Below are 25,946 nucleotides of genomic sequence, written 5' to 3' on the forward strand. Positions count from 1 at the left end.
CATATAGGGTGGGGGTGACATCACTGCCTCTTAATAGATTCAGGTGTGATGGAGAGCAGGTAATAGCCGACAGTGCACAGGAAGAAGCGTGCAAACAAGCACTGCAAACAAAGAAATCCGGCACCTTTGCACGTTCTTGTGGAGTAATGGGATCGGTAATTAGTTCATTACAGCAAAACCGCTGTGACACAATTTGAAAATAATGTCTTATTTCTCAGTTTCACAGCTTTGTTTACCTGCATTATCACACTTTCTTTTCACTTCTACTGAAATCATTGTTCTCTCTTTCTCTCTTGACTTTGAGTCTCTCTCTTTGAGCCGATCGCAGCAGCTATAGGTGGCAAAAACGACTCAAGATCTGAACATGCTATTGGAAATATCATTATATTTAAAAATGTGACACCCTGTTATCGGCATGGCACTTGTTTGAAGTGGGGCCTCGTGAGCTGACATACACGGTAAGCTATTTTAAACTCCGGACAAGGTTGGCAGCTAACCTTCAAGTCCAACTTAAAAAAGAAAAGACATAAAAACGTGAAGAAAAAAAAAATCAGTTTAAGTATATGTTTTATTTTAAACCTCTAAGATTGATGCTAAGAGCTTTTTCTTCTGGCAGTACTTTCACCTGATTGTCCAACTTCCATGTTCCTTCGCATTTTCTTATGTTTTGTGGCACAAACCTCATAAAAAAAAACACCTTTTGGTCTCACTTATTTTTTTCCTTCCCACTCCCCACGGTGAAAAACACCACCCATTTATACCATAAGCTGCACTCACAAACACTTTGTCCTCAGAGTTGTTTCCTGGGTTGTGTTCTGACTTTATTTTCGCCTTTCCTGAATGCTAAGAAGTCTGTTTTTGTTGCTGTGAACTGAGCTGAACTGTGGACCGAGGGAAAGGAATAGAGCAAAACCAACTTAAATTTTTGATCAGACGGTTCCGTGAAAACTTGCGTACACTCCATTGAACTGAATCACGCACTGCTGCATATACGTGTGCATCCATTCACACTTACCCTGACCTGTCATTCTTCAATAATTCAGCTGAAACAGATAATTTGATTTTTGGCCGCATTAAATATTAATGCTCATAAATATTTAAGATCTAGATGATGATTCAATGGTGTCTGACTTGACCAAGACAGAATATTTTAGCTTAACAAACACCTGCTATCACATCATTACAATACTTGTGTATGATATTGTGAAACTGGGTACGCAGCTTCAATTTTAATACCATATTCAGCCATTTATGCAGACAGTTTAGTAGTGAGTAGTGTTCATAAATCAAATGCATGTCCACTGTCCTCACGCCCCGCTCTTATTTTGGCGGGGCTGTTGCCTCAGCATCCACCTGTAGGCTCTGATTAAGTCCCCCTTCATGAGGGACTTAGCTATTTGGCATCTCTCCAAATATCAGTGATATTTGCACACGTTATTGTATTTGCAGAGTACTAACTGATAATTCTATGTCTGGAGGTGATAATAAAAACTCTTCCACATGTTTGGCTTACAGGAACGTAGGCAATGCTGCAAAAGAAGAGTGAGAAACGTGTTATTTTTATGGCTGATATGTCATCAACACATGGGCAACACTCTCCTCACTTCAATCTCACTTGAACCATAAACTTGGCTGCATAAATAGTAGTGTGCATATGGGCTGTTAAAAAGTTCAGCCAACAGTTTGGCTAACACCTCATTTACAACACCTACAACACCTGCGTGTGTAATTCAGTGTGTGTGTTTGCTTGCGTGCACGTCCAGCCTCTGTAGTCCAAAGAGGAAGTGAAGCGTAGAGAAAGTAGACTCCTCTCTTCTCTTCCTCCGTCTATGATTCCCCCGCTGTAACCTGCCCATACATTATTGAGCGCCGAAGAACATTGTTCCACGGCGTTAATTTTTCAGCAGGCCAGGGGTGGACTGCAGCCACACCCCATCCCCGAACAGTGGGTTAGACAGGTCACTGATGCGTGCTGTCTTGTATAGCTGTGTGTGTGTGTGTGTGTGTTTTCATTTACTTCCTCTGACTGCACTTATTTCTTCATGCAACCAGAGGTATTAGAGTTTAAAAGTCTTTCATACAGCATACAGCAAGCACTTATTATACAATCCTTTAACCCTCCTGTTATGCTCATTTCTCTGGAACAGCAATAATGTTCCTGGGTCAATTTGACTTGGGGCATATTCAATTATCCAAAAGTGTCAGAACCCCCAAAAACAACAAGGCTAATGGTAAAAGAGTTGCGTTTATCTCTCTGACTGTGTCCTTAAAACCTGCCAGGATTATATCTCCCACATCAGACCCCTTGCAAGATTAGTCGTCCTTTGTTTTAGCATGGCTCAGAGGTATTTTGTGACACTTTCCGTGGAGTACCAAGGCACATTAATGAATATTTGTATAACCACAGATTTCACGAAACACGCCACCTGCTAACAACAATGCAGATGGGAAAGAGAGGTAAAGTTTATTTTGCAAAATGTGTCTGTGAAACCTGCCAGGGATCTGATAATTTATTTTCTCATAACAGACCTCTTGTAAAATTGGTAGTGTTTGGTTTTTAGCAGTGTTTAAAATTATTTTGATACATTAGTGCTGTGCTGCATTACAGTGAAGTACAAAGCCATAGGAATGAATATTTTTCTAAACACAGATTTCACAAAACATGCCCCACTGCTTACAACAATGCAGATATACAACAATGCATATATCTGTGAAGTCTTCCAGGTATCTGAAAATGTATAGCAACCCAGTATCTAGTCAAATCCTCAAATAGAGACCTGTATCTAATTTATTACAGCCAGGGTCACGTCCTTTACGAGTGACAGGCCAGCTTCCAATTATTGGCTGGGGCTGTGAACTCGTCTTGCGTTTAATTCTATCCACACATATAATAAACGAGATGGAGAGGGAAAGTCCTTACCATTTTTATTGTGAAGTAGATTCATGACAGATGTGACACAAATTTTATGGTTTATAACCAGCTTACCTCTTGGAATGAGCTAGCTAACACTTTGTCACAGCCTGTATGTGAAAGTCTGATTTAACCCTTGATTGGTTTAAAAAGAGTGATGTCAAAGTCATATTAACAGACTTTATGTACAGATATATATATTTTTAGGTCATCTTGAGGTACAGTTGTTCTCATGATTACTGAAGAGTTAGTGTGAAGATGCATTTTGTAGCATAGTTGCCGTCAACTTCAAGCAGACAGTAGATATGTCACTCTAACTGGGCACTGTGGGCAGCGCTGGTATTTGTGAGTGAAGTGTTTTTTGTATTGAGGTTTCATATGCATGTAAAGTGGCATATTTTGTTTCAAATGAATGCATAATGGCCCATTTAAATGCATGCAAACAACACTGGCTGTTTGTTCATTATGTGGAGTATTTAACCCTTTGTGTGTGCTTTGTGAATTCGACAATGTCTCTCTAGCTCTTGTACAGTTCAACCAGTGCAAAACTGTGTAATCCTTTTGTGCATTAGGCTCTCAGTTTGTTCTAAAATATTAGCAATTATACTTCTCAGACATATAGGGTATTTGGTATGAGGGCCTGTCTCTATTAGAAGCCTGCTTCATAGATACCCCTTTTCGACTGAGGCAGTTGCAGGACCAGTTCGGAGCCGGCGCTCAATTGAGAACCGTTTTTTCGCGTTTCGACTGTGAGTGAACCGGCTCCCGGCCGGGAAGATAAGATAAGAAGATAAGAAGATAAGAAAGTCCTTTACTCGTCCCACAACGGGGAAATTCAAGTGTCACAGTAGCAAGTAGACAGTGCAAAAAATATATATAAAGCAAACAAGAGTGACACCAGTTCCAGAGCGGCTCCAACTCTTTGCTGGTCTAGAACTGCAAACCGCTTACGTCAGGAGCAAGGGGCGGGGTTGCCGTGATCAAAAACACAAACCAGGGGGCGCTGGTGGCCTAGCGGTCTAAGCACCCCACATACAGAGGCTACAGTCCTCGTCCCTGGGGTCGCCGGTTCGACTCCTGGCCGGTCGACCATTTCCTGCATGTCTTCCCCCGCTCTCTACTCCCCACAATTCCTGTCTCTCTTCAGCTGTCCTATAAAATAAAGGCAAAAAGGCCAAAAATATAACTTAAACCCCCCCCCCCCAAAAAAAAACCCAAATGTGTTTCTGCCATTGTCCTACAGTGAAAAGAATAAAAGAGACTTATGGATTCCAAGGCAAAGCAGTAGTCAGCCGAGGAGCCAAGCTGTTGTTGTCCGCCATTGTTGTTGTTGTGAGGGAAAGTTCGTGCTAGCGCTGCTGGGAAAAGCGGTCACGTAAATCTGACGTCATGACGTGCCTCCTCCACGGGCTTGAGCGGTTGGAAAAAACAAATGGGTGCCATGTTGGTTAGAGAGTTCAACCAGCTCCAAACCAGCGCGAGCACCAGCCTGGAAATACAACCCGGTTCTTGCTGGTCGAAAAAAGGTAATAAAGGCCTGTCTCTATTTGAAGCCTGCTTCATATAAAGGCCTGGTACCTTCTGTAGTAACAGCAAATGAAGGTCCAATTTCTAGTAGAAGATTTAGGGTATATCAACCTCTCTCAGCTAAGTCGTCTTTACTATAGTTGGCAGACCGCTTGTTTCTTTAAGCTGATTCATGACTGATAGCTGCACTAGCTACCGAACTATCAGAGAACCACTTAAGCTCAACTTATCTAATCACTGGAAAGTATGACGTATCAAACAGTATGCCGTACTACTCTTTTTTCTACAAAGGGCTGACTCACTTACCAAAACAAACACACCAGAACACTTCAAGTGTACACATTACCCACAGGGCCACTATTCTCAAACAGGAAGGTTTCACAGGTAACACTGCATAAGGATCTAACAGATAATATGAAGCCTCCCAGTGGATTTTAAGGCTCCTTTCTTGTTCCCTGGGTCTACTTGACCTCTGAAAATGTGTCTGACTAAGAGTATTTTCATTTACTTAAGTTTGGTTCGACATCAGGTGGCAGCCCTTCTTTAAATCCTGCCTGTTTAAGTGCAAGAGGACCTCAGGGTTGCTTCATTTGAAGGCTATCTGCTGGGATGTTTTTTTAGCCATATGATCCAGAGACATGGGATGCTCCTAAGCTTTATTGTGTCCCATAATACAGGAATTGATTTGCTTCCATAAACATAATAGCATAATATGCTCAGTGTACTGGGCTCCACACTCCAGCACTAAGGAGATTTTTCTTTCTGGATCTTGGGGGAAATTAAACCAGCTCGGTACTGAGCAAGCACACGCTCACACTCATCACACATATACACACATTTTTGTGCGCAAGAAAAAAAGGCAATTAAACAAAAGTAACAGAAACAAAAGAGAATTCACTCATTTCCTTTCATTTTTAGAAATTTTGTATTGTATATAATCTTCCCCACTTGTATATTAAACCATTTGTCTTTGTGTGGCTCTGTTCCACAGCATTAGCTGCTTAGTCTAACTTTGCGAGTGATTATTGGAGGTGTGGAAAGTATTGCTCAGGGGTAAGTGATAAAGGTAAGAATGCAGGCGGAGAGCTTAGTCTGTCGTGGCTAAAGGTTAGCTCAGATTTACGAGTGCCCTGCCTTCATTGCCCAGGCTGTTTAAAGAGGATGACAGTTTTAATGTTTGAGCTGGTCTGATGGATTGTGGTCAGACACCGCTGTCTTGTCACCGCACTGGAGAACAAAATTGAAAACAGATTGTTTAAAACTTTTTAAGAGTGAGGCTTGATCCTGATGCCAAGCTAATTTACTTTTTGTCGTTCACACTGACCTACCGCATATCATTCATTGATGTCCATAACCAACGTGAATGGGTCACCCACTGATCAAAGGTTGGTGGTTTCCATCTCCATCTCCTCTTTTACTCATTGTCTAATCTTCTTGGACAAGGCACTGGATCCCAAATTGCACTTGTTGATTAGGATCCTCCAAGAGGTCCAAAATGATGGAACCAAACCCCAGTGGACCAGGAAACCCCAAAGGACCCAATAAGTCTTAACAATTAGGTCATTTTTTCAAAGTTCGATGTCTTCATATTGATTTAAGAACAGCTCACGTGTTTTATCAGATGTATTCAGTGTTACACAAAATGAAGAGACCTGGAACCTGTGGTTAAAAAAATGGGACTCAAACCAAACCCAAAGGAACATAATGGAAAGTTGGTTAACCCCAAAAGAGTCCTGGGTCAGCTCTTGGATCATAGTGTTTCTTTAGACCCGTTAGCACCTCTAATCCCCCTGTGGTTACCTGTTGCATAGTAGTAGTAGTAGTCTGTATGGCCCAGTCTGTATGGACGTACAAGAAACTACAGAACAGATAAGAGCAACAACATAGAGTGAAAAAAAAAGAACAATTAAATTACCAAACATGTCAAACAAGTTAGCACAAAGTTCTACCTCAGACATTAGCCCGTCAGCACTTCTTAACCAATGACAATTACATAACTAGATCAAACATCAAGAGTCCTCCTACACTCTTGGAAGGCATTTAACACCGACCGAGCAGACTGTAGAATTAAGTGTGTGAACAGGTATTGAAGTCTATCTTCATCAGACATGGAATACAAATCAGGACAATGTTCTGACGTTTTGCTGAAAAGCTGACATCTGAGAGCGTGATACAATCGAACACAAAGTGATGAGCGTGGGTGTTGAATAGGGACATGGACATTGTATAGAAGTAGCTATTCCCATTTCAGCTCTCAAGACAAAGCAAAGGTTTGAAGAGCTTTTCTTTTATTCATCCTTGTTTTTGTTTGTTTTACAGTTTTTTTTAATTGTTCTACTGTTTCAGTTGTTTTTATTTTTTTTCAGTAGGTTCCTTTTACTCTTTTAATCAGCTGTTGCTTTAAGTTGTTCTTCTTAAAGTCTGGATGTCCTGCTAGTTCAATATGTCTCTCTGTCTTGATTTGTTCATTGTTTTGTTTTTTATGTGAAGCATTTTCTTATGTTTGTTTTGATAAATGCTATATAAATCACCTTTATTATTATTATTATTATTATTATTATTATTTTAGTATTTTTATTTATATACATTTTTTTTTTTTATTATTATTAGTATTACTCATTTTTGTAATAATTACAATAATAATAATAATTATTATTTATTATTTTTGATGAATTATTATTATTAATATTATTATTATGCATTTATTATTTTTATTTAGATGAATTATTATTATTAATATTATTATTATGCATTTATTATTGTTATTTAGATGTATTATTATTATTATTATTATTTATTTCTATGTATTATTTGTATTATTATTATTATTATTTGTATTATTAATATTATTATTATTATTATTTATTTCTATGTATTATTTGTATTATTATTATTATTATTATTTGTATTATTAATATTTTTATTATTATTGTTATTATTTTTATTATTATTATTGTTTGTATTTATTTATTTATTTATTTTAAATAAGATGTTAAGTTTACTGAAATGTCCTAGTTCACCAGATGGGGATTAGAAGCTTAGAATGCAAGAGCATGCAATACCCTAGAAACGCCTGCTGTGTGCATCTAGTACAAACTGACTGACCAGATCATATTTCATGCAGAATAATGAATAAATAGATAAAATGGATTTAAAAAAACTCACAAATGAAAGCCATCTTCTCCGGCCCACTCAGGACCACTCCTCAAGGCAGTGCAGAGGCCTTTGGACCTGCAGAGTTGTCAGATCTACTAGAGTAGAAATTAGTCTCAGGCAGCATGGACTCCTGGGAAATGCAGTGTTCGGGGAGAGGAGGAGGAAAAGGCGTCATTGATCCGTGAATGGAGTGAAAAGGACTACTAGAGATGTGCCAAAAGCTGCATGCCAGTGAAAGATGTGTGTGTTTGAGCTCATGTATGGATGTGTGAGGGGCTATGTGTGTGTGAACGGAATAGTAAACAGCTGATTGGTTCCGTAAAATGTCCCAAGTAGAAACACTGACTAGTGGAAATCAGCAGTTGGCCTCGGTTTGAGGGTCTCTTAGGGATGAGAACATTATCAGTCTCAACCACGCACACACAACTGCCAAATCACTCTTACACACACCAACCGTACCGCAGTTCTGCGCTGACATACATACACTGACACATTTTGGAGCTCCTCCATTTCCCGTCCTGCGTACACACACATAAACACACACACACACACACACACACACACACACAGGCACACACACACTGAAAGAGAGCCAGACCAGTGTGCTAAATAAAGACAGACAGTGGAACAGATTTTCACACCCAGCGGGGCCATTAGCAGCTCAGTTAGACCACCAGCAAACTTCCATCCTCATCAGCATCACAAACGCACACATCCAGACACCTGCCATCAAACAAAGGCACACACACACACACACACACACATCCCCACAGACATACAAACTATGTAGACATAAACAAATCACACCTAGCAGCAAACATGCATCTGCATATTATCACACTAAGTCACATCCAGACACACTGCCGTTACACTTTTGTGAGTAATATACAGACGGCTGAATAAACACAAGGGAGTGCATTTTTTAATATGCAGGTGTAAAATGTATAAGAATGCACATGTGTGTGTGTGTGTGTGTGTATGTCTGCGGGGGGGCCCCCCTAGGCTGCAGCTGAAATATGTATGCTGTGTCCAGGCGCACAGAGCCCCTGAGGATAGAGCTCGGAAGGAGTTTGCTGCTCGTGGCCGCCACCGTAGCACCGCAGCCTTCTGGGAACTGGAGAGTAGCCCACTGCCTGACTTATCAGTGAAAACTCAGCCATGTGGTTTCCACAGAAAAAAAATGAAGAGACGTGGCATCTGGAAAGCTGGCCGGTACAGCTAAGAAATTGAGAAGAAGATGTTTTTGTGAAAATTAGTGTAGGGACCTTTTTATATGAAAATGGACAAAAAACACACGAGATGAATCTGGCAAGCTGATATTGACACATCTGGACACTTTTCAGCCTGTTTTGCTTTCAGCACAATTTATTTCTGTTCAGCATGAAACAAACATAGTAAGAAAACCCAAGTCCAAGTTGAATTATCATGCAAAAGCACTGCATAAATTAGTTATTTGCGGGATTTACTCCAGTGAACAAAAAGAAAAACAAGAAAAACATTTCCTTGCCGTGGAGGAACATTAAAGCTTCAAGACTTCTGATGAAAGAACAGTGGTGAATTTTAAAAAAGAGTACTTTGGTAGTGAGGAAAAAACTGTCCTCGACCGCTCTTGTTATTTTAAACATGGATTCACCAGGTTCTTCTTAATTATGAATTCTCACCGCAGGCCAGGCATTTGTACCTGGCACTGTTCTCATTAATGAGAGAGCTGATTTAATTGACTGTGTGCTACAGACTTGGTTGTGAGCGTCCCCCTGACACGCTGAGCCGAGCATACACGCACACACTTATTCAAACACGCCGCAGCTCTGTGTCGACCTGGGCTTCTGCCCCCAGGGAGCGTCCTCTGGCATGAGCTGTGCGCTATGCTAATGAGGTGCCTCTATCACACAATAATTGCTTTGTGTTGCAGAGGAAGCACACAACCGTGGTAGATGCTTCAGTTAAAGGAGGGTCGTACATAGAGAGTGCATATATTTGTAATTTGGGTAGACTTCTGCTTCTTTGGGATGGATCTGACACCTGACAGGTGATACAGCCTGCTACCAATAGTGCCTCAGGGGCTGTGGTAATATGGATCATAGACTAGAGCTGATTACTACTAGTTAATATCTCCTTATTTATAATTATTCCTGCTAAAAGTAACAGAAAGGACACTGTGAACATGTCGACACGTGCCACAAAGTTGCAGGGCTCTCAAGTCTCATTTCAACCTGTTCACACGCTCACACGCCACACTTTGTATTTCTCACCCAGAGTAATTACTAGGAGAACGCCAACCAAGTTGCGCCGCTTTTCCTTAAACTGTGGAACAGGTAGGAATCAAGTGGGTTTACCGTAGAGTTCAGAATGAGCTTGCCATGCACCAGCTAATCAAAAAGAAAGAAAGAAAGATAGCTACTCAACAGCCAATCAAAAAATAGCATCACTGTATCTGTAAAAGGATGCACATACGCAATGCAGACTGACCGCAGATTAGAAGACACAGTCTTTTTGGGGGGGGAGGAATGCAAAAAACTTCATTTGATTTCCTTCGTTCTGCAGTCTAGAAAGGTCCCCCGTGCTTCTGCGGCTATTTCAAATTGTCCCGTCTATGAGTATGTCACACGTGCTCCCTGGAGCTCAAAGCGGCTCAAGCAGGGAGGGAAACTTGACCGAAGAGAGACTGCAAGCTGAATTGACCGACGCACACTGCGCTGAGGTCTTCTTTTCAGCAACTTTTGGAATCACCGTTTGAAATGGGAGGAGGGACGACTGACGAGGAAGGAGATGGAGCAAATACATGCAAGCCACCAGCACGAAAAAAAAACGATATAGCTACTAGTTACAATCCTGAATGAGCAACACTGTCAGGGTTTGATGTAGCACAGAGAGCAGATAGCTAACAGGCGTTTTGCCGCACAAATAGGCCTGCTAATGCTCATAAATGACGTCCTCATGTGTACTTTTTCTTTGCTCTCTCTCTAAAATCAACGTGCTTATACAATCAGACTTATTAGTTTGACTGTTTATTCTACATTGTTTTTGTGCATTACTGCAGCACATTGTGCTACCACACGGAAATGCACAACTAGAAGGCAGGATGTGACATCAAAAGCAAGCTGAGGTAGCTACGGTGTTCAACCCAGTCTTTTAGTATTAATGTTTTGGTTCATTGTGTTTAATGTAGCTCATCTGGGTTTGCACCAGATGCATGATAAAGACTTCATCACCCCCTGCCCACTCGCTCACAGTGAATTTCCCTGAATATTTCTCGCTTTGTTTGCACATCGCTCACTCAGACATGACTCGAAAAATTTATCAGGAGGCTTGCAAGAAAAATTCTGGATTAAGTTTAAGTGAAAACTCTGTTTCTCCTCACATCTTAACATGAAAACTTTGTGTAGTTTTTCGAAGCTTTGTCAATATGTGAGGAGCTTGTGGCTCCTTTATGGAACTGAGCAGATAGAGTAGAGATGTAGCCTAAAATCACGTCTGTTTTTGAGTAACTGTGTATATTTTTACACTGCTTTCTGATTTTTAAAATGCACTATGAGTTAATTAATAAAATATAATTGACACATTAATCGTTAATGAAAACAATCATTAGCTGCAGCCTCAGGCCGTCATGTCAGCACTTCCCCCCAGAGTTTCTCTCCCCTTCTGCGTGTGCTGATTCTACAGTAAGATATCACTGATGAGCTCCTATGGACTTCCTAATGAGAGAGACTACTGTAGATACTCATCGGTGATCAATGTTTTCCTTGGCCTCACACCTTCCTGTGGGTAAATGACTATCTGTGTACACTGGGTACAGAGGTATGCTTGCTCACGTTTTGCTCCGCTCTGTCTCTAACCTCTCTCATCCCCCCACCTTCTTTTTCCTCTGCCTCTCCCTTCATGCTCTTTTATCTTCCCATCGTAGATAAAAGCAAAGCGCACATCGCCGGGGAACAATTAGTCTCGGCCATCTCAAATCTTTTCTGCACATCTCAATCTCCCTTATTTCTGCAGCCTATCTTCCTCTGCGCCAGGCATAGCATTAACCCACACTGCTTAGGGAGATGCCCAGGCACTTAAACTCTAAAGGCACCGCAGAGTCTACTTTACATTTTATCTCTATTTTGCATCTGTTAAGCCTTCGACTGCCATGCTTCTCCCTCATATATCATTTTCACAACTTCTTCCCCGACATCACATAACCTAAGTTTTCCATTTTGCTCTGCTTCATTGTGCATTCTTTCTTTGCACAGACCAAGTCTTCCCTTCACAGTGTGACTTTCTGATTAGCCGTGTCTGTGTTTTGGCTCTGCTTTTTATGCTTCTGCTGTGTTGGAGGCTTTCTTCTTGTTTGACTAGCTTAAGGGATCAGATTTTAACAGAACACCGCACAGTCAGGGTGGCCAGGGGCATCATTTCCTGCTTGGAAATGCTAGGTAGTGATGTGAGCTGAATCTGACAGATCAATACTGTGTGGTGCTTTATTGAGTCTCCTCTGTCTTCTGTTTGTTATAAATATTTATTCACGACTGTCGGCCTACGGGCTCGTGCCGCTCTCAGGTTCTCAAAAGTCAGAAGTCAGACCAAAGTACTGTTTATGAATTTGCATCAAGAAAAAGTGGAGGAATATTCATTGTTGACTTATTGAGTTGTGCCATGCACTTTTGAACTACATAAAACTACATCTCTTATTCTTTTTATTCCTCTTGGCTTCTCCATTATGTACATTTATGTGTTATTTTTCCAAATAAAGTCAGGCTACTTTCTCTTCATATCAGTTTTTTTTAAGTTCCTAAACATAACACAAAAAACTATACAACCTGAACTTCTTCATTTACTGAACAAGATGCAGTAATTAGTCATCTTAACCTTTCACAGCTTTCCGGTTTATTAGCACGCCAACGTGAAACTAATCACACATCAGCCAATTATAAATACTGTGCTGCTGAACTCTGTTGTCTTTCACTGAGAGGTTCCACACACTTCCTTCATCTTATTTGCAACAATGGATAAGACATGGGCTGTAACACTACTCCACTATCTTAGTGCCAATATAAGAAGTGTTTGTTTGAAACTGTGTCAGTAGTGCTTTTTTTGATACCCATCACATAAGTTGTGTATTCAGCAAGCTGCAACCTCTGGCCACGAGAATTGAAGCCAATGCAGAAGTGTTAAAAAACTGCAATTCCTTGAGTGTCCACTTGAGGCTGGCTGCAGAAGTACCGGAAACCACATACACACCCATTCAAAAAAGCTGAACTTTACAGCAGAAATAAACATGTTTACAGCCTGGTGCAAAAAATGTCTGGATAGCTCATTTCTCTTTCGGCACACACTGTTTTCCATAATGAGAGGCACAGCTGACTTGACTGACAGGTGGGAACACTGTAGCTGTTAGCGAGGAGGCTCAAAGCCCGCCTCTTTACCTCACACTAGCTTAACAGACGTTAGGTCGAGTTCAGCATTTCCAATATGGCAGCCGCCGACGATTGGCTTCAAAACAGCGCTTCAGAAACAGATGGGTGACGTCACAGATGCTACGTCCATTTATTACTAAGTCTACGGTATTGAGTGGTGGATGATGCTGCCACAAGGTAAAATTTAACCTCACAGAGCCCTGCCCTCCAGTGCTGTGATTGGTTGATACTGTGGTGCGATTATTGGCTTATACTCATGGCCGACAGTTGTCCCATATAAGTTCTTTGCCTGGAAACTTTTCCTCTGTAAGGACCTGTACTTGATTCACCAAGGAAAAAACAAGCAAGCTTTTTGTGTCCAGTGTTTAAATCCTATTGACATTTTATTTTTGGACAAACATATTGAGTTTTGGTACCAAAACTTTAATAACACTCACAGCAGATATTGGAAAGGTTTTCTTACAAATTCTTGGTCAGGTTTTGGAAAAAACAATAGTTTTGGTTGAAGTAGGAAGTCCGTGTCGATCATAGATTACACCTATGCATTGATATACGGGGTAAAAGTCCTGTAATCAGTTGGTATGTACCTCTTTGCATGGTTTTAAGTTACATTTGTAGATTCAGCTTCAAACTGTGTCCACGAATAATGGCTTTTCAAAGTGATTTTGAGCCCATGCAGTGACTTCCACTATAGAGTCATGTCAGTTTTTTATGCCCGAGGACCCAGAGATCACAGATACTTTGCAACAAATTAGACTTGTACTCCTCGAAAGTTCAGCAGTAAATCTGAAACCATGAGAGAGCTTGTAAATCATCCTTGTTCTCTCACTCTATTTTACTTTCATCCCCCATTTTCCTCCTCATTCCTCCTCTTATCAGTCTTCCTCCAGCGGATCTCCTCAAGCAGAAATTGAAGAACAAAATATCAGCACAATAGATCATTTTGACAGTTTAATTTCAATGCCTGATTATCAGTCAATTTGATAATTATATTATCCAACCATCCAATTAATGGGTTCTATATTTACAATGATCATCGAGTAAGCTCCCAATCTTTGCATCATTTATCAAGGGTGAGATATTGGAACCGCGAGAGACCTTGACAGTTCATGTGTGAGACTTCTTGATTGAGGTATAAAAGATTGCTGTGTGTCTTCTGCCATGTGCGGTACAGCGTGTGCATCACCCTGTGGAGACGTCCTCACTGGTGTTCCTCAATCCGTTCCTTCACACTCGACAGAGCGTGTTCGAGGAAACACAGAGAGAGCGAAAGACGAAGCGAAACGGAGTGTAGGCAAACCAATGGTGAAGGATTTCATGCTTCCTCCTTCTTCCTCTTCGGTTTCACTCCTCGGCTGTCTGCTCTGTCTTGCTTGGAGGGAAAGTGGTTTGCTGTGCCAATGTGATACTGACACACAAATACACAGAGCTGGGGATACAGGAGCAATCTTTTTACGACACTGATGCCTCTTGCTTCCTCTTCCCTGACGCTCCCGGAGCAAGTTAAGATCACCGACACAAGCAACAGTGCCTCACAGGAGATTAAACGGCTCTGAATGGGACACGTTCAGAAAGGGTTTTCCATCTGGTGTGTGGCAGCTTGGCGTTTACTAGCCGGTGATAATCAAATACAGCCCAGTTAGCTTTGTCTTAGGTGATATCCGAGCATCTGACCACCTACAATCTGTTGGAGTCACATAGATGGAAGCATCAGCTGCTGTTGCCTCTCTGTTCCAATGTTTTTCTGCAGTTGACAGCTCGATGTTTCCTTCTCATGTAAGCCTTCCTTAATCACGTTGAAAGATAAAGTCACATAAAATAAATTTGCTCCTCTCTCTTTTATCCCCACTGCTCACTCTTTGTTCCTGTCATACTTGAGTCTCTTTTCATGTGCGTATTTATGCCTCAGGGTTCCTGGATTGTGGGGGATTTAAGAGTGGGTGTTCTTTATTGGCATGCTTTCGAGGTATTTTCTGTCCACGATGTGAAGCAGCAAGGTGTCTGAATGAGAAAAAAAACAAAACTTGTTCTTTGTTCTTTACAGATGACGTGCCTCCCTACTTCAAAACAGAGCCGGTGCGTAGTCAGCTCCACCTGGAACGCAACAGGCTGGTGCTGACCTGTATGGCTGAGGGAAGCTGGCCACTGGAGTTCAAATGGATCCACAACACCACAGAGCTGACCCGCTTTTCCCTGGAGTACAGGTGAGGAGATGGTGTGACTTCAGAGTGAGAGAGATTGACTGATTGATGTGTGGGTACAATGATTCGTGAAATTAATGGGATGGAAATTCTAGTTCTGGCACTCAGCTGCTTTATTGGGATGAGTGTTTGGTCATTAAACGCAAAAAACTGAGTGTGATTTGTCAAAATGATGGCAATGTGCGATGTTCGCAATTAGTCGACTTGACAAAAAACGTTGTCACACTCTCTCAGCACCAGAATGACCAGTTGATCCAACAAATTATTGACATTTTTTTTAATTGAAGGCCCAAAATTCCATGTTGTGCAGCCATCTGCCACCAGCCAGAACTGTAGCTCAGGGTTAATAGCTACTGCTATAATGCTCCACAACTCAGATGTAAACAAACACAGGTGACAGATGGCATCGTGTAGCGCAGCGAGATGTGGCAGTATTTTGATTTAGAAAATAATGGAGATAAAGTAGACTGTGTCAGGCTAAATTCACAACCATATCAATGAAAGCATTGTGTAACCAGCACAAGCATTTGGACGTTAACCTGAAAGGACCAGTGGTGCTAGTTCTGCTATTGTTATCCACACTCAACAAACCAGTGTGACATTGTTTACCAGAAGACTCTGAGTGTTGACTTAACTTGGGACTACTCTACAACTTAAATTTATGTTTAAATGGAGGAAATTAGTTGCTAGGGTTGCAAAGGGGTGGAAAAAATCCGGTAAATTTCCATGGGAAGTTAAGCTGGGGAAATTTGGAAATATTCCAAATTGGAAACTTTCCATGGGAATTTATGGGAATTAACTGAGAATTGAGGGTAAATTAATTACCACATAATATCATCAAAACTTACTTCTCTTTGTGTAGTCCACAGGCTCAAATGTGTGGCTTCAATAATCTTGTGCTCTGGGCTCAAAAGTGTGGTCCAGGATTCTAGAAGTAAGCAGTGTGCTATCAATCAATCAATCAATCAGACTTTATTTATAAAGCGCTTTTCATACAATGACATTGTAACACAAAGTGCTGTACAAGAAAAAAAACTTAAAATAGAATAAATTAAGAAAAAGATCCCAGAACCTTACTTTGAAATACCTCAAGTTACCTACAGCTAGCTTAGCTTGAGTTTAATATTCATGCATTTATTTATTTAACCTTTATTTAACCAGGTTGGTCCCATTGAGATAAAAGACCTCTTTTTCAAGGGAGACCTGGCCAAGGCAGTCAGCAGCAAAAAAAACCCCACAAAGTTACAGACACACAGAGAACCAAAGTACACTTTACAAGTACAACGTTTGTCGCAGAAAGAGCCGTTACCTAGGAGAAAGTTGAAACAAAATACAATAAAAACAACAACATCCTAAAGATTCAGCTTCAGAGTCTTTCATTTTAGATTTAAAAACATTAAGTGACACCAGCTCTTTGAGTTTCAAGCCATTCTGCAATATATTCCAGGCTGATGGTGCAGAATACCTAAAAGCCCTTTTCCCAGCTTCTGTACAAGCTTTTGGGACAGAAAGCATTAAAGAGTCCTGGGAACGCAGTGAGTACTGTCCAGCACTTTACTGTGTGATAAAGACACAGAGGTAGTGTGGCAGCAGACCAAGAATTTGCCTTATAAATGAAAATCTACCAATGTACCAACCTGTGGGGTCGAGAGAGAAGGCCAACCAACCCTTGAGTACAACTCGCAACGATGAGTCAGAGCTTTACAATTTGTAATGAACCACAAGGAAGCATGGTGAGCTACATGTTCAGATGTCTCCTGTTGAAAAATAACACTTTAGACTAGATTTATTTTGCACCAAAGAAATAAGGCATGAGAAACTTCAAATCTATTTTAAAAAACTGCTTTGACTAAGAGCAAACATTAGCAGAGCTCAGATAGTAACTGCTACTTTGGTGTCAGACTCAACTGAAAAAATATGTGATTAGAGACATCAAGCTCTTAGATTCACATATTTTTACTTGGACATTTAGTAAAATGGTAAAAGTTACAGCTGAAGTCTCTTAATATTTTTTCTCCCCCATTCACCGCCGTAGTTTTATTGCTAAGTGTCCCTCTAAGGCAGTATTTTGCATTTCAAAACAGCCACTTGCAGCTGTTCACAGAAAAACTTCTTAAAAAAAAAGGAATTAGCTTGTTGCTGTTTGGCTTTCTCTCTTTCTTTTCCTGCCTTTCTCTTCTCCCTTGTGGCTCTGTGACCTCCATCACTCCCTCTAGAGAGGCGCTTACGAGTGAAAGCAGTGTGAATGAGTGTTAGGGCAGGAGATAAAGCATCTTTAATGATAACTCCAAGATCTGGAATGGGGCAAACATTGCTGTTATCTGAGAAAGCAGTGTGACTGCAGTGAGTGCTTCTGTGTGTATGCTTGTGTGCAGACAGCAGTGTAAATGAGGCACTAGAGGATTGAAAAGAAAAAAAAAAAAGCCTGTTGACACACAGTTTGCTGATTTTAGCTGAACCATTGTTGTTATGTGTGAGAGACAACAGAACGTAGGGTGAGCGTACGAGCAGCATCCGCCTTGTTGGTGGAGCTGGGCTTTTCTCCTGACTATCTCTGGAGATAGATAAGACAGGAGTGGGAACGGTGGGGTTGGAAGGGCACAAGTGACACACAGATGCTTTAACAATTGATCAGAACGGACTGTAGTGAAGAATAACACTGTCTGTTGGAGCCTCGGGGCCTCTTTAACTGTGTTATTGGGCAAGTGATTGAGCGATAGAACGGGTGATTAAACAAGTAGTCAGGCACAAAGCCGCTCAGGCTTCTCATTGTGTGAGTCAGTGTGTGTTTAAAGGACTATTTAAAAAAAAACAGATGAGTTGGACACATTTGTAGAAAATGTGACATCCTTGAAAACAGGTTCTGCTTGGTGTTCAACCCAAGGTGCTCTGGCTTCATGAGGGGGGAATTACATGCAAGGAAAGCACTCTGAAAACACAATCCTCAACAAACAGAAGCATGCAGAATATTGTGTGAATAATGTAAAGTATTTACACAGGCAGTGTTGATCAAGTAGCAGCTGGAGGGTTGCTTCACATTGCACAGTGTATATCTTGCAGTATGTGTGATATATATATATATGATGATGGATGAAGTATCTCCACTTACCCGGGTTGTCCAAAAAATGAGGCCAAAATATCCCCCCGCGACAAGCGCTGACATCTTGTGCTGATGACTTTTGGAGCAAGAGTTTAGTTAGTTGGGCATCATCAGCTGCTGGAGACCTGGCAACCCACACTGTGATTCAAGGGGTGTGTGTGTGTGTGTGTGTGTGTGTATGGCTTCACTCTGCACAAGCAGAGAAAGTGAAAGTAGGACGGTGGAGCGAGCAAGCGGGAAGCCATTGCCAGGAAATGAGAGCATTCAACAGAAAAAAAAAAAAAATGAAGCATGCAAATTTATGCAGAGCTAGATGAAGCAGTTTCAGTTTATGTCCATAGCTGCCATGCTTCCTGCAAAGATACAGGAGTTGTGTTGACTTATTTGATTAAGGCAACCTGCTGCTGCCACCGCCTCCACCACCTACCGTATTTTCAAACCCAATTGCTGACATGTATGCTACTGCTTGTTTTTCCCCAACCCTTTCGGCCAGTGTCCAAGTCGAAATGTGTGACAGATAAAAATCTTTGTTTCAGACATGAAGCGCCCAAATCAAGGGGACTTTTTGCAAACTGTGTCACCTGACTTTAAAGGCACGTCAGCATAATAAATAAGAGGAATATGAGGTTCAGATACAAGGTTTTGATTTGGCCCATGTTTTGATTTGTTACCCCCAATTTATACAGGGAGCATGTGCGCCACGTTCCATCAGCGCTACAGCACAACAGGTCGCAGAGCCTTTCTGTGGTTGAATCATTTAGATAGTATTCCATTACTTACTGACTACATCATTGTTGAGAAGGCTGCATAACTAAAGTTTTGTTTCTGCAGGTTTAGATGAGTTTAATATTAATAATTGTGCTCTACTTCGTTGTCCTGTTACCTTCTGATACAGTTATCATCTTAAAGTCCTGTTCTGATCGACATGTATCAAGGATATGTATGGAAGTAAACCAGTCTCATCAGATTTTGAATTTTTTAAGCCTTTGAATTCCTAGCACTGACATTTTTTGCATTGAAATTCTGTATCTGATGCGCTGCTCACTGATCCAACCATTTTTGCTGCAGTAGATGAGAGATGAGACCCGAGAATCGCTGTTAATATGTTTGTGAATGTGTGGAGAATTTTGTGACTGAAGCAGAGCACAACTCCTAGTACCGGCATCACATGACCACTGGAGCGTGACTTCATTGGTCGGCGGTTTGGGTTCGATGTGAGACGACCGATTGCTTTCCCCTCAGTGAATCAGCTGTTTACTTAGAATTTTTTAACACTGAATTTTGACTTTGAATTTTAGACGTTGAAAATGAGCACTTTAATTTTTATACATTGAATTTGTGTGAAAGTGTGAACATTAAAAATTAAAAGTGAAAAATACTTAAAAATTTGAAGACCTAAACTCAATGACAAAAATTCAGATACATAATTTCTGTGCAAAAAAAAATTCAGATACATAATTTCAATGCAAAACCATTTCAGTGCTAGGAATTCAAGGTCTTAAAAAATTCAAAATCTAATGAGACTGATTTACTTCTATAATATGTTGCTGTTTTGTAGTAGTTAATAATTAATAACCCATGATTATTTCTGATCTATACAATCTCTTAAACGGTCTGTGGTCTGTTTATGGTGTTTTATTTTGAAATTGAGCAGATATTGCATAAGATCCTCGTGCCGAACTTCCTGTCCAGGTTGATCTTCGCTTTTCAGCTTGTAACGTGCTCCGTCGAAAGTAGACTTGACGCGTATCTTTAGCAGAGCAGCGTGGAGGTACACTCTTGAGACGGAGCTGAGACATGGCGCTCCCTGTGTGAACATTTGCATTGACTAGAATGAGAACGTATAGGTCAGCAGTGTGTGGCGCTGACGTAACGCGACATGGCGCATCCTGTGTAAATTGGGGATTAGGCTACTGACTTAACTACCATGTTTCAAATCTGGTAGTGAGTCTGGGTCTTACTATGTACAATTGCAACACCCTAGTCCATTGCAAAATACTTTTTAACCAAGGATTGAAAATTTGACTACTGCAAGGTCAGTCTCTCCTTTCTATGTGTCTCTGTGGTTGGCATAGAGTGTATCAAGTCCCTCTGCATTACAGCAGCTTTTCGTACATGTCGTGTGTGTGTTGGCATGCAGTCCATCTTACACCTCAGTTTGGACTGTCTCAGTACCAGGAGAGTATTTGAGCAGAGCAGACCCCCCATATTAAAGAGGTTATGGTAGAGGTCCCCAGTGCTGAGTGCTGCTTTAAATATTGACACCACGCGACTTGACCTTGTGTCCTCTGGCAACTGATCAATACTGCAAGGTGTGTGTGTGTGTGTGGGGGGGGGCATTACTATTCAGCTTGTCGGTGTGTGTATGTGTGTGTGTGTGTGAGAGAGAGAGAGAGGGAGTGAATGCTGCGCAGTTTTAGTGATCTGGTGTGGGGAGTGTCACACTTGGGAGGGAATGGGTTTAGCATTGACCGCTGTCACAAAACAGAAACATCAACCGCATACACTGTACTGTAGTACCCGAGTGCCAACCAACCATACAGGCATCTATCAGCATGTACAGTTGGCCGGCATTCAGCTTTCTTTGTTTGCAAATATTCATTTAAAAGATTTATCTCCAAATTAAAATTCAACTTCATTAAGATTGAGGATTATATCCAATACAATTACAAAGATTTGAGCCCACAAGCCTGCAAATTATCCCAAACACAAAGCTTTAATAAATCTATAAACACACACAACCGTACCGCAGCTTCCTATCACATGACCACAAACCCCAAGGGTGTTTACCTTCCACGTCTTCAAGTCTTTATGCTGCCAATTAACCCGTGAACTTCATTAAGACAGTTAATTATTAAGCAAACCTCAGGAGGTGTTTTTGTTTGTCAATTGCTTCTTGGATGTGGTCGTCTAGTGGAGCCTGTGTTTCCTGTAGGGAGTGGGAACCTTTTTCCCCCCGGTTTTCTTATTATAATGACAGACAGCAAAGAGGAAGAGTTTAACAAACACAGGGGAATATTCAGCAAACTAAAGGTAATCTATAATGTTTAAGTTGATGGAGAAGACATGGAGATGGAGGAGTCTGCATCATGTTTCCATGCTCTCTGTTCTGTCTTAGTGTGTTAAAATGACCGTAAACTTAGGTATAAAGAAGCATTGTAATATATTTTTTCTTCTCTTCAAAGTAAGCTGTGTCTTATACACCAGTGCGACCAATATCCCAGTATAAGACGCTATTCCACTGTCTATTCTACCAAGAAGATGGCGCTCGGGGCGCTGGTGGCCTAGCGGTCTCAGCGCCCCAAGTACAGAGGCTACAGTCCTCGTCGCAGGGGTCGCCGGTTCGATTCCCGGCCGGTCGACCTGTCTCTCTTCAGCTGTCCTATAAAATAAAGGCAAAAAGGCCCAAAATATATATAAAAAAAAAAAAAGATGGGCTCAAAAAAGCAAGTAACATCTTCAATGCAACATCTTCTAGATACATAGCGAGTTGGAGCAGTCCAGCAGCGCCATTCATTTTAATGCTTTCCTCCCTCATTAGGTCACAAGCATGCATTTAGAGATCATAGTGATATACTGTGAAATAAATAAACCTTGTGGAGTGCTGGATTGGTAAAAAAGACTCCTCAATTTAAGGCAACAAGTGACCAGCAGAGGGGGTTTGTGCAAGTCTCTACAAAGTGGTCCTGGACACACAACTATTAATGCTACCATAGGCTCAGCTCAACTACAGTAGACTGATACTGAAAAGAGCTACACATCTGCATAGAAACTGCACATTGCTGAATGCAATCGAAGTCTTCACACAGGAACACAGTGTAAACCTTTCCCCCATGGGAGCCCCGTCAAAAACAGACTGCATCTTATATACCGGTGTCACTTAAGGGGGTTTTGCCCACAACGCAAGTCCAACAAAGGCAATGCCTTAAAAAGAAACCCTAACTCTGATCCAGTCCCCACCCTAAGGTCCAATTTTACAAAGCATGTAGAGCCAATGACATTCAAGCAAACATGTTGATTAAGTTTTGCAGCTCTGTGCAGTTTGCCCTTGTTGTGCGTCGAAGCTGTCAGCTTCTTCACTCTTTTCTGTGCTGTGTGCATGCTCTCATCCTTCCTGGGCTCAAATCTGTCTACATACATATGTTGAACAGATTGAGAAGAGGACACTTCTTACCTCTGTAATGTCAAGTTGGTTTATTACATATGTGACACAAAGCTTCCTCCCTGGAACGAGCCATAAAGAGCAGCTCGGTAGAATAGGAAAACACCAGAGGTGGAACAAAAGGGGTTCATTTTTCCCCAGATGAAATCCATAATGTCTTGTTCAAAAATGCACAAACACCACTGACAGAGAGACGCTATTTATTCTAGTGGTGCATTTGACGTTTTGGGAATGAGGCGACTTCTTTCACTCATTCGCACAGCTTTAGATGGCACCTTGCAATCCTTTTGTGAATCAGGCTCTTACCTTCTACTGGTGATGAATCAGAAAATGCAAACCAGAACAGTTTGAAAGTTTTGGGTCATACACTGTGCTTGAAAACATGTTTTAGAGCAGAGGCACAGCAAGATGATCTTAAATATTAAACCTCAGTTATATATTGCCTTTAAAATCCACATTCTATCCGTCTAAACTCCCTGTCGTCCTTTTCCCTCCTCTTTCTTCATCCTATCTGCCTCCATTTAATCCTCTCACACCTTTAACTCTCACCAAGGAGACAATTTTTATTTTTTTACAGATACAATTTCATGGTGTCTCTGAACAAATTAACAGAAGTTCCGTACAATAATATTCCACGTCTCGGGGAATAGACGACAAGCTCGGTTTGCTAACTAGTTAGAGATGAAAGAAAAGCAGAGGGCAAAGTATCAGCGGTATATATATGACGATGTGGTTTTTTTATATATGTGTGTGTGTGTGTGTAAAATTAGATGTACCTTTTGAACACACTTGAATAAAATGTTCAGATGATTTGATACATGATCGGATTTCAAAACGTTCAATTCAGTGAATAAATGTTTGCTCCAAAAGTACGGCCTTGACTGCCGTGTACTGTAATTCCTTTAAATACAAGGAGTGATGGAGAGTGAGTCATCATAGATATAAAAAGTTCTGCCTAGCAGCCACTTGCCCTGAATTTCAAGACCCATGGCCACAGGTAGCTTGCCGGTCTTATGCCTCCATTGCAATTGACGGAATTTAAAGGGACTGCAAAGGGACGCCAACATTTGTGGAAGCGTCCCACTGGATGTAGATTAGTGAGTAGGGATGGGTACCTTCCACATTTCAACGATACAGTACCAATACCAGGTACCTGGGAATCGATACCGGCACTCAACGGTACCAATTTTCTGTACTTTTGTGTGTTTATGTGGTAATAAATGTTAATTTGTTTAATAATAAAATCTCAACATTTTTAAATTTGATATTTATTTAATTTAACATGAAATGAACAGAAACAGGATTATATAGGTGATTAGATATATTAGCTGACACCAGGTTTGCATCTCACTCGGCTGGAAGTGAAGCTTTCAGCAGAGTGTCTGCCCCCTAGTGGCTGGCTGCAGTATAGGTAAAAAAAATCATCTCCCCCATTCATTTGAATGGGGCTGCAGTCAAACTTTGAAAAATAAATACACGTCGTACGAATGTTTGTCACATCCGTATGCTGTCGTGATATGTAGTTATTATTTGACTGTTTTGTGTTCAAGGCCTCTTTTTCCTGAAAAGTTTCTTTTTCGTTAGTTATTAGAGTTTAAAAAACGGGGTTGTACTTCCTGGTTTCCTTTGATTCACAGCCGCAGTAGAGTGAAACTTCAAAGGACACGCAGCGTCTTGTGATGCTACACTGTAGGGCGGAGCTCGTTACAGTGGCTTCACAGGCTCTGGCTGCACAATGGTGGCGCCCAGGAGCAGGATTTTTTGGCTTCAGAACCGTACAACTGGAAGAGGCGGAGCAACGCCATCCATTTTTATTTACAGTCTATGGCTGACTTGGCTCGTGGCATCTAATTGCTCTTTAGGGAGTTTATCAATGAACACACGTGAATGCCTGTGGACGGGATAAGTCAGTTCTCCGTCTCTTTATAATAACAGGACACACTACTTACTTGTTGGGCAGTCACGCACACAGGGACGGTTACAAACAGGTCAGGTAGTCGGAGCGAGAGAGTCCGTCTCAACTTAATCCTCCTGCAGCTCTAAAATTTAAATTTGAAAGTTTAATTAAACTGGCAAGTGATAGGCCTACATAACTTAATGCATTTTAACATAAAATGAGCAAGGAACATGAACAGGAAACACATCTTAAGGCCAGTCTATACAACAACATAAAGAACAAAACAAACAGACCTAACAATAATGGCCGACTCAACTAGGCTACATGCAGTCACTGTCTGAGTTACAGTGATGGTAAATGTAGGGTCTGCGCACTCCAACTAATTTCACCATGCATGATTTTGCCAACATAGGGGTTGGTTATTACATGTGAAAACCAACCCCAAAGAGAATGTGACGACCAACCCCAACTGGAATTGTTTGCTAGCATCAAGGCTAACAACCATCTTACAACTACTTAGCTAGCTAATAAAAATCTAAACTATAGCTTTGTAAGGGTAACACTTGTTTTGTTATAAACCTGTTGTTTAAAAGCCAAGAAGCAAAAATTACTGAGGAGTTGAATATTTACAATTTGACATGAAAAACAGAAAAAAGTCCTCTCACCTCAAGTTCAGCTGTCTTACTCCAGAGAAGACTATGTAGGTGAGCTCTGATCCTAATTCTGGAAATGTCCATACCCCAATTTGAGAGACAGTGCCCTCTGGTGGCGAGATATAACGAGTGTGCCAACCAACCCGTGTGACAACCAACCCTGTTCTCCCCTACCGACTGAATTCGGTTGGTACCTATAAAAGTACCGAATTTAGTACCCATCCCTATTAGTGAGTGTATTCGGTGTATAATGAGACATCAGGTTTTTATTCTTGCTTTGAATGAAAGGACCAACTCAGAAACATTACGAAAGTACCTTCATAACAGCTTCATCATGCCTCCTCGCCTGGATGATGATATTGTTGAACATGCTGTGCTGGCAGTTCTTTTTCTAAATGTTTACCAGTTTCAACTTTAAATGATGTGGTTTCATAATCACTTCAACTCACATATATCATCCCCGCAACAATTAAAAAAACAAATTATGTTGAAAGCAAAAACCACCTTTGTCTTCATCTGATTTTGGCTTCCGTGAACAGTAATTTGTCATAAACAATCCCAAACCCCCAAATGAGCAGACTCATCCAGAGCAAGAAAAATTGGAGGCAGTTAAAATGGCTCCCTTTCTCATTTGTTTCTTTTTTGAAATCTTCAGAAGAAACTTTAAGAGCCAGCCAAAACTGTTAGCTTATTTGCAAGTAGTAAGCCAGATGTCCTGTGTGTGTTGTAGAGATCAGGAGGAGGTTCAAGGTGCAGCTTTGGAAAATGAAATGGGACGAGGAATAAACAAAACATCAAGACAGACATTGAGATTCAAATTTGCTCGTTGCTTATTTTCATCCCCATTTTCCATCTGCATCCCCTCGGTTTGTTGTTTTCTTCCGTCTGGCACCATTTGGTACTTCTCACAACTCATTGCTTTGCTCGAGCTTCTGCTGCTGCA

The 25,946-nt window shown here is 41.0% G+C and overlaps 1 protein-coding gene across 2 annotated transcripts in view; it reads left to right on the forward strand.

Annotated features, from left to right (window-relative positions):
* sdk2b (sidekick cell adhesion molecule 2b) overlaps nucleotides 1-25,946 on the forward strand; it is a 486,503-nt gene that overhangs the window by 309,475 nt on the left and 151,082 nt on the right. For both annotated transcript variants that reach the window (XM_034707425.1, XM_034707426.1), the window contains exon 2: nucleotides 15,035-15,194. In XM_034707425.1, the coding sequence (XP_034563316.1) occupies nucleotides 15,035-15,194 (160 nt within the window). The remainder of the gene's footprint in view (nucleotides 1-15,034; nucleotides 15,195-25,946) is intronic.

Source organism: Notolabrus celidotus, chromosome 18 (genome assembly GCF_009762535.1).
Source record: "Notolabrus celidotus isolate fNotCel1 chromosome 18, fNotCel1.pri, whole genome shotgun sequence".
Classification (NCBI taxonomy): domain Eukaryota; kingdom Metazoa; phylum Chordata; class Actinopteri; order Labriformes; family Labridae; genus Notolabrus; species Notolabrus celidotus.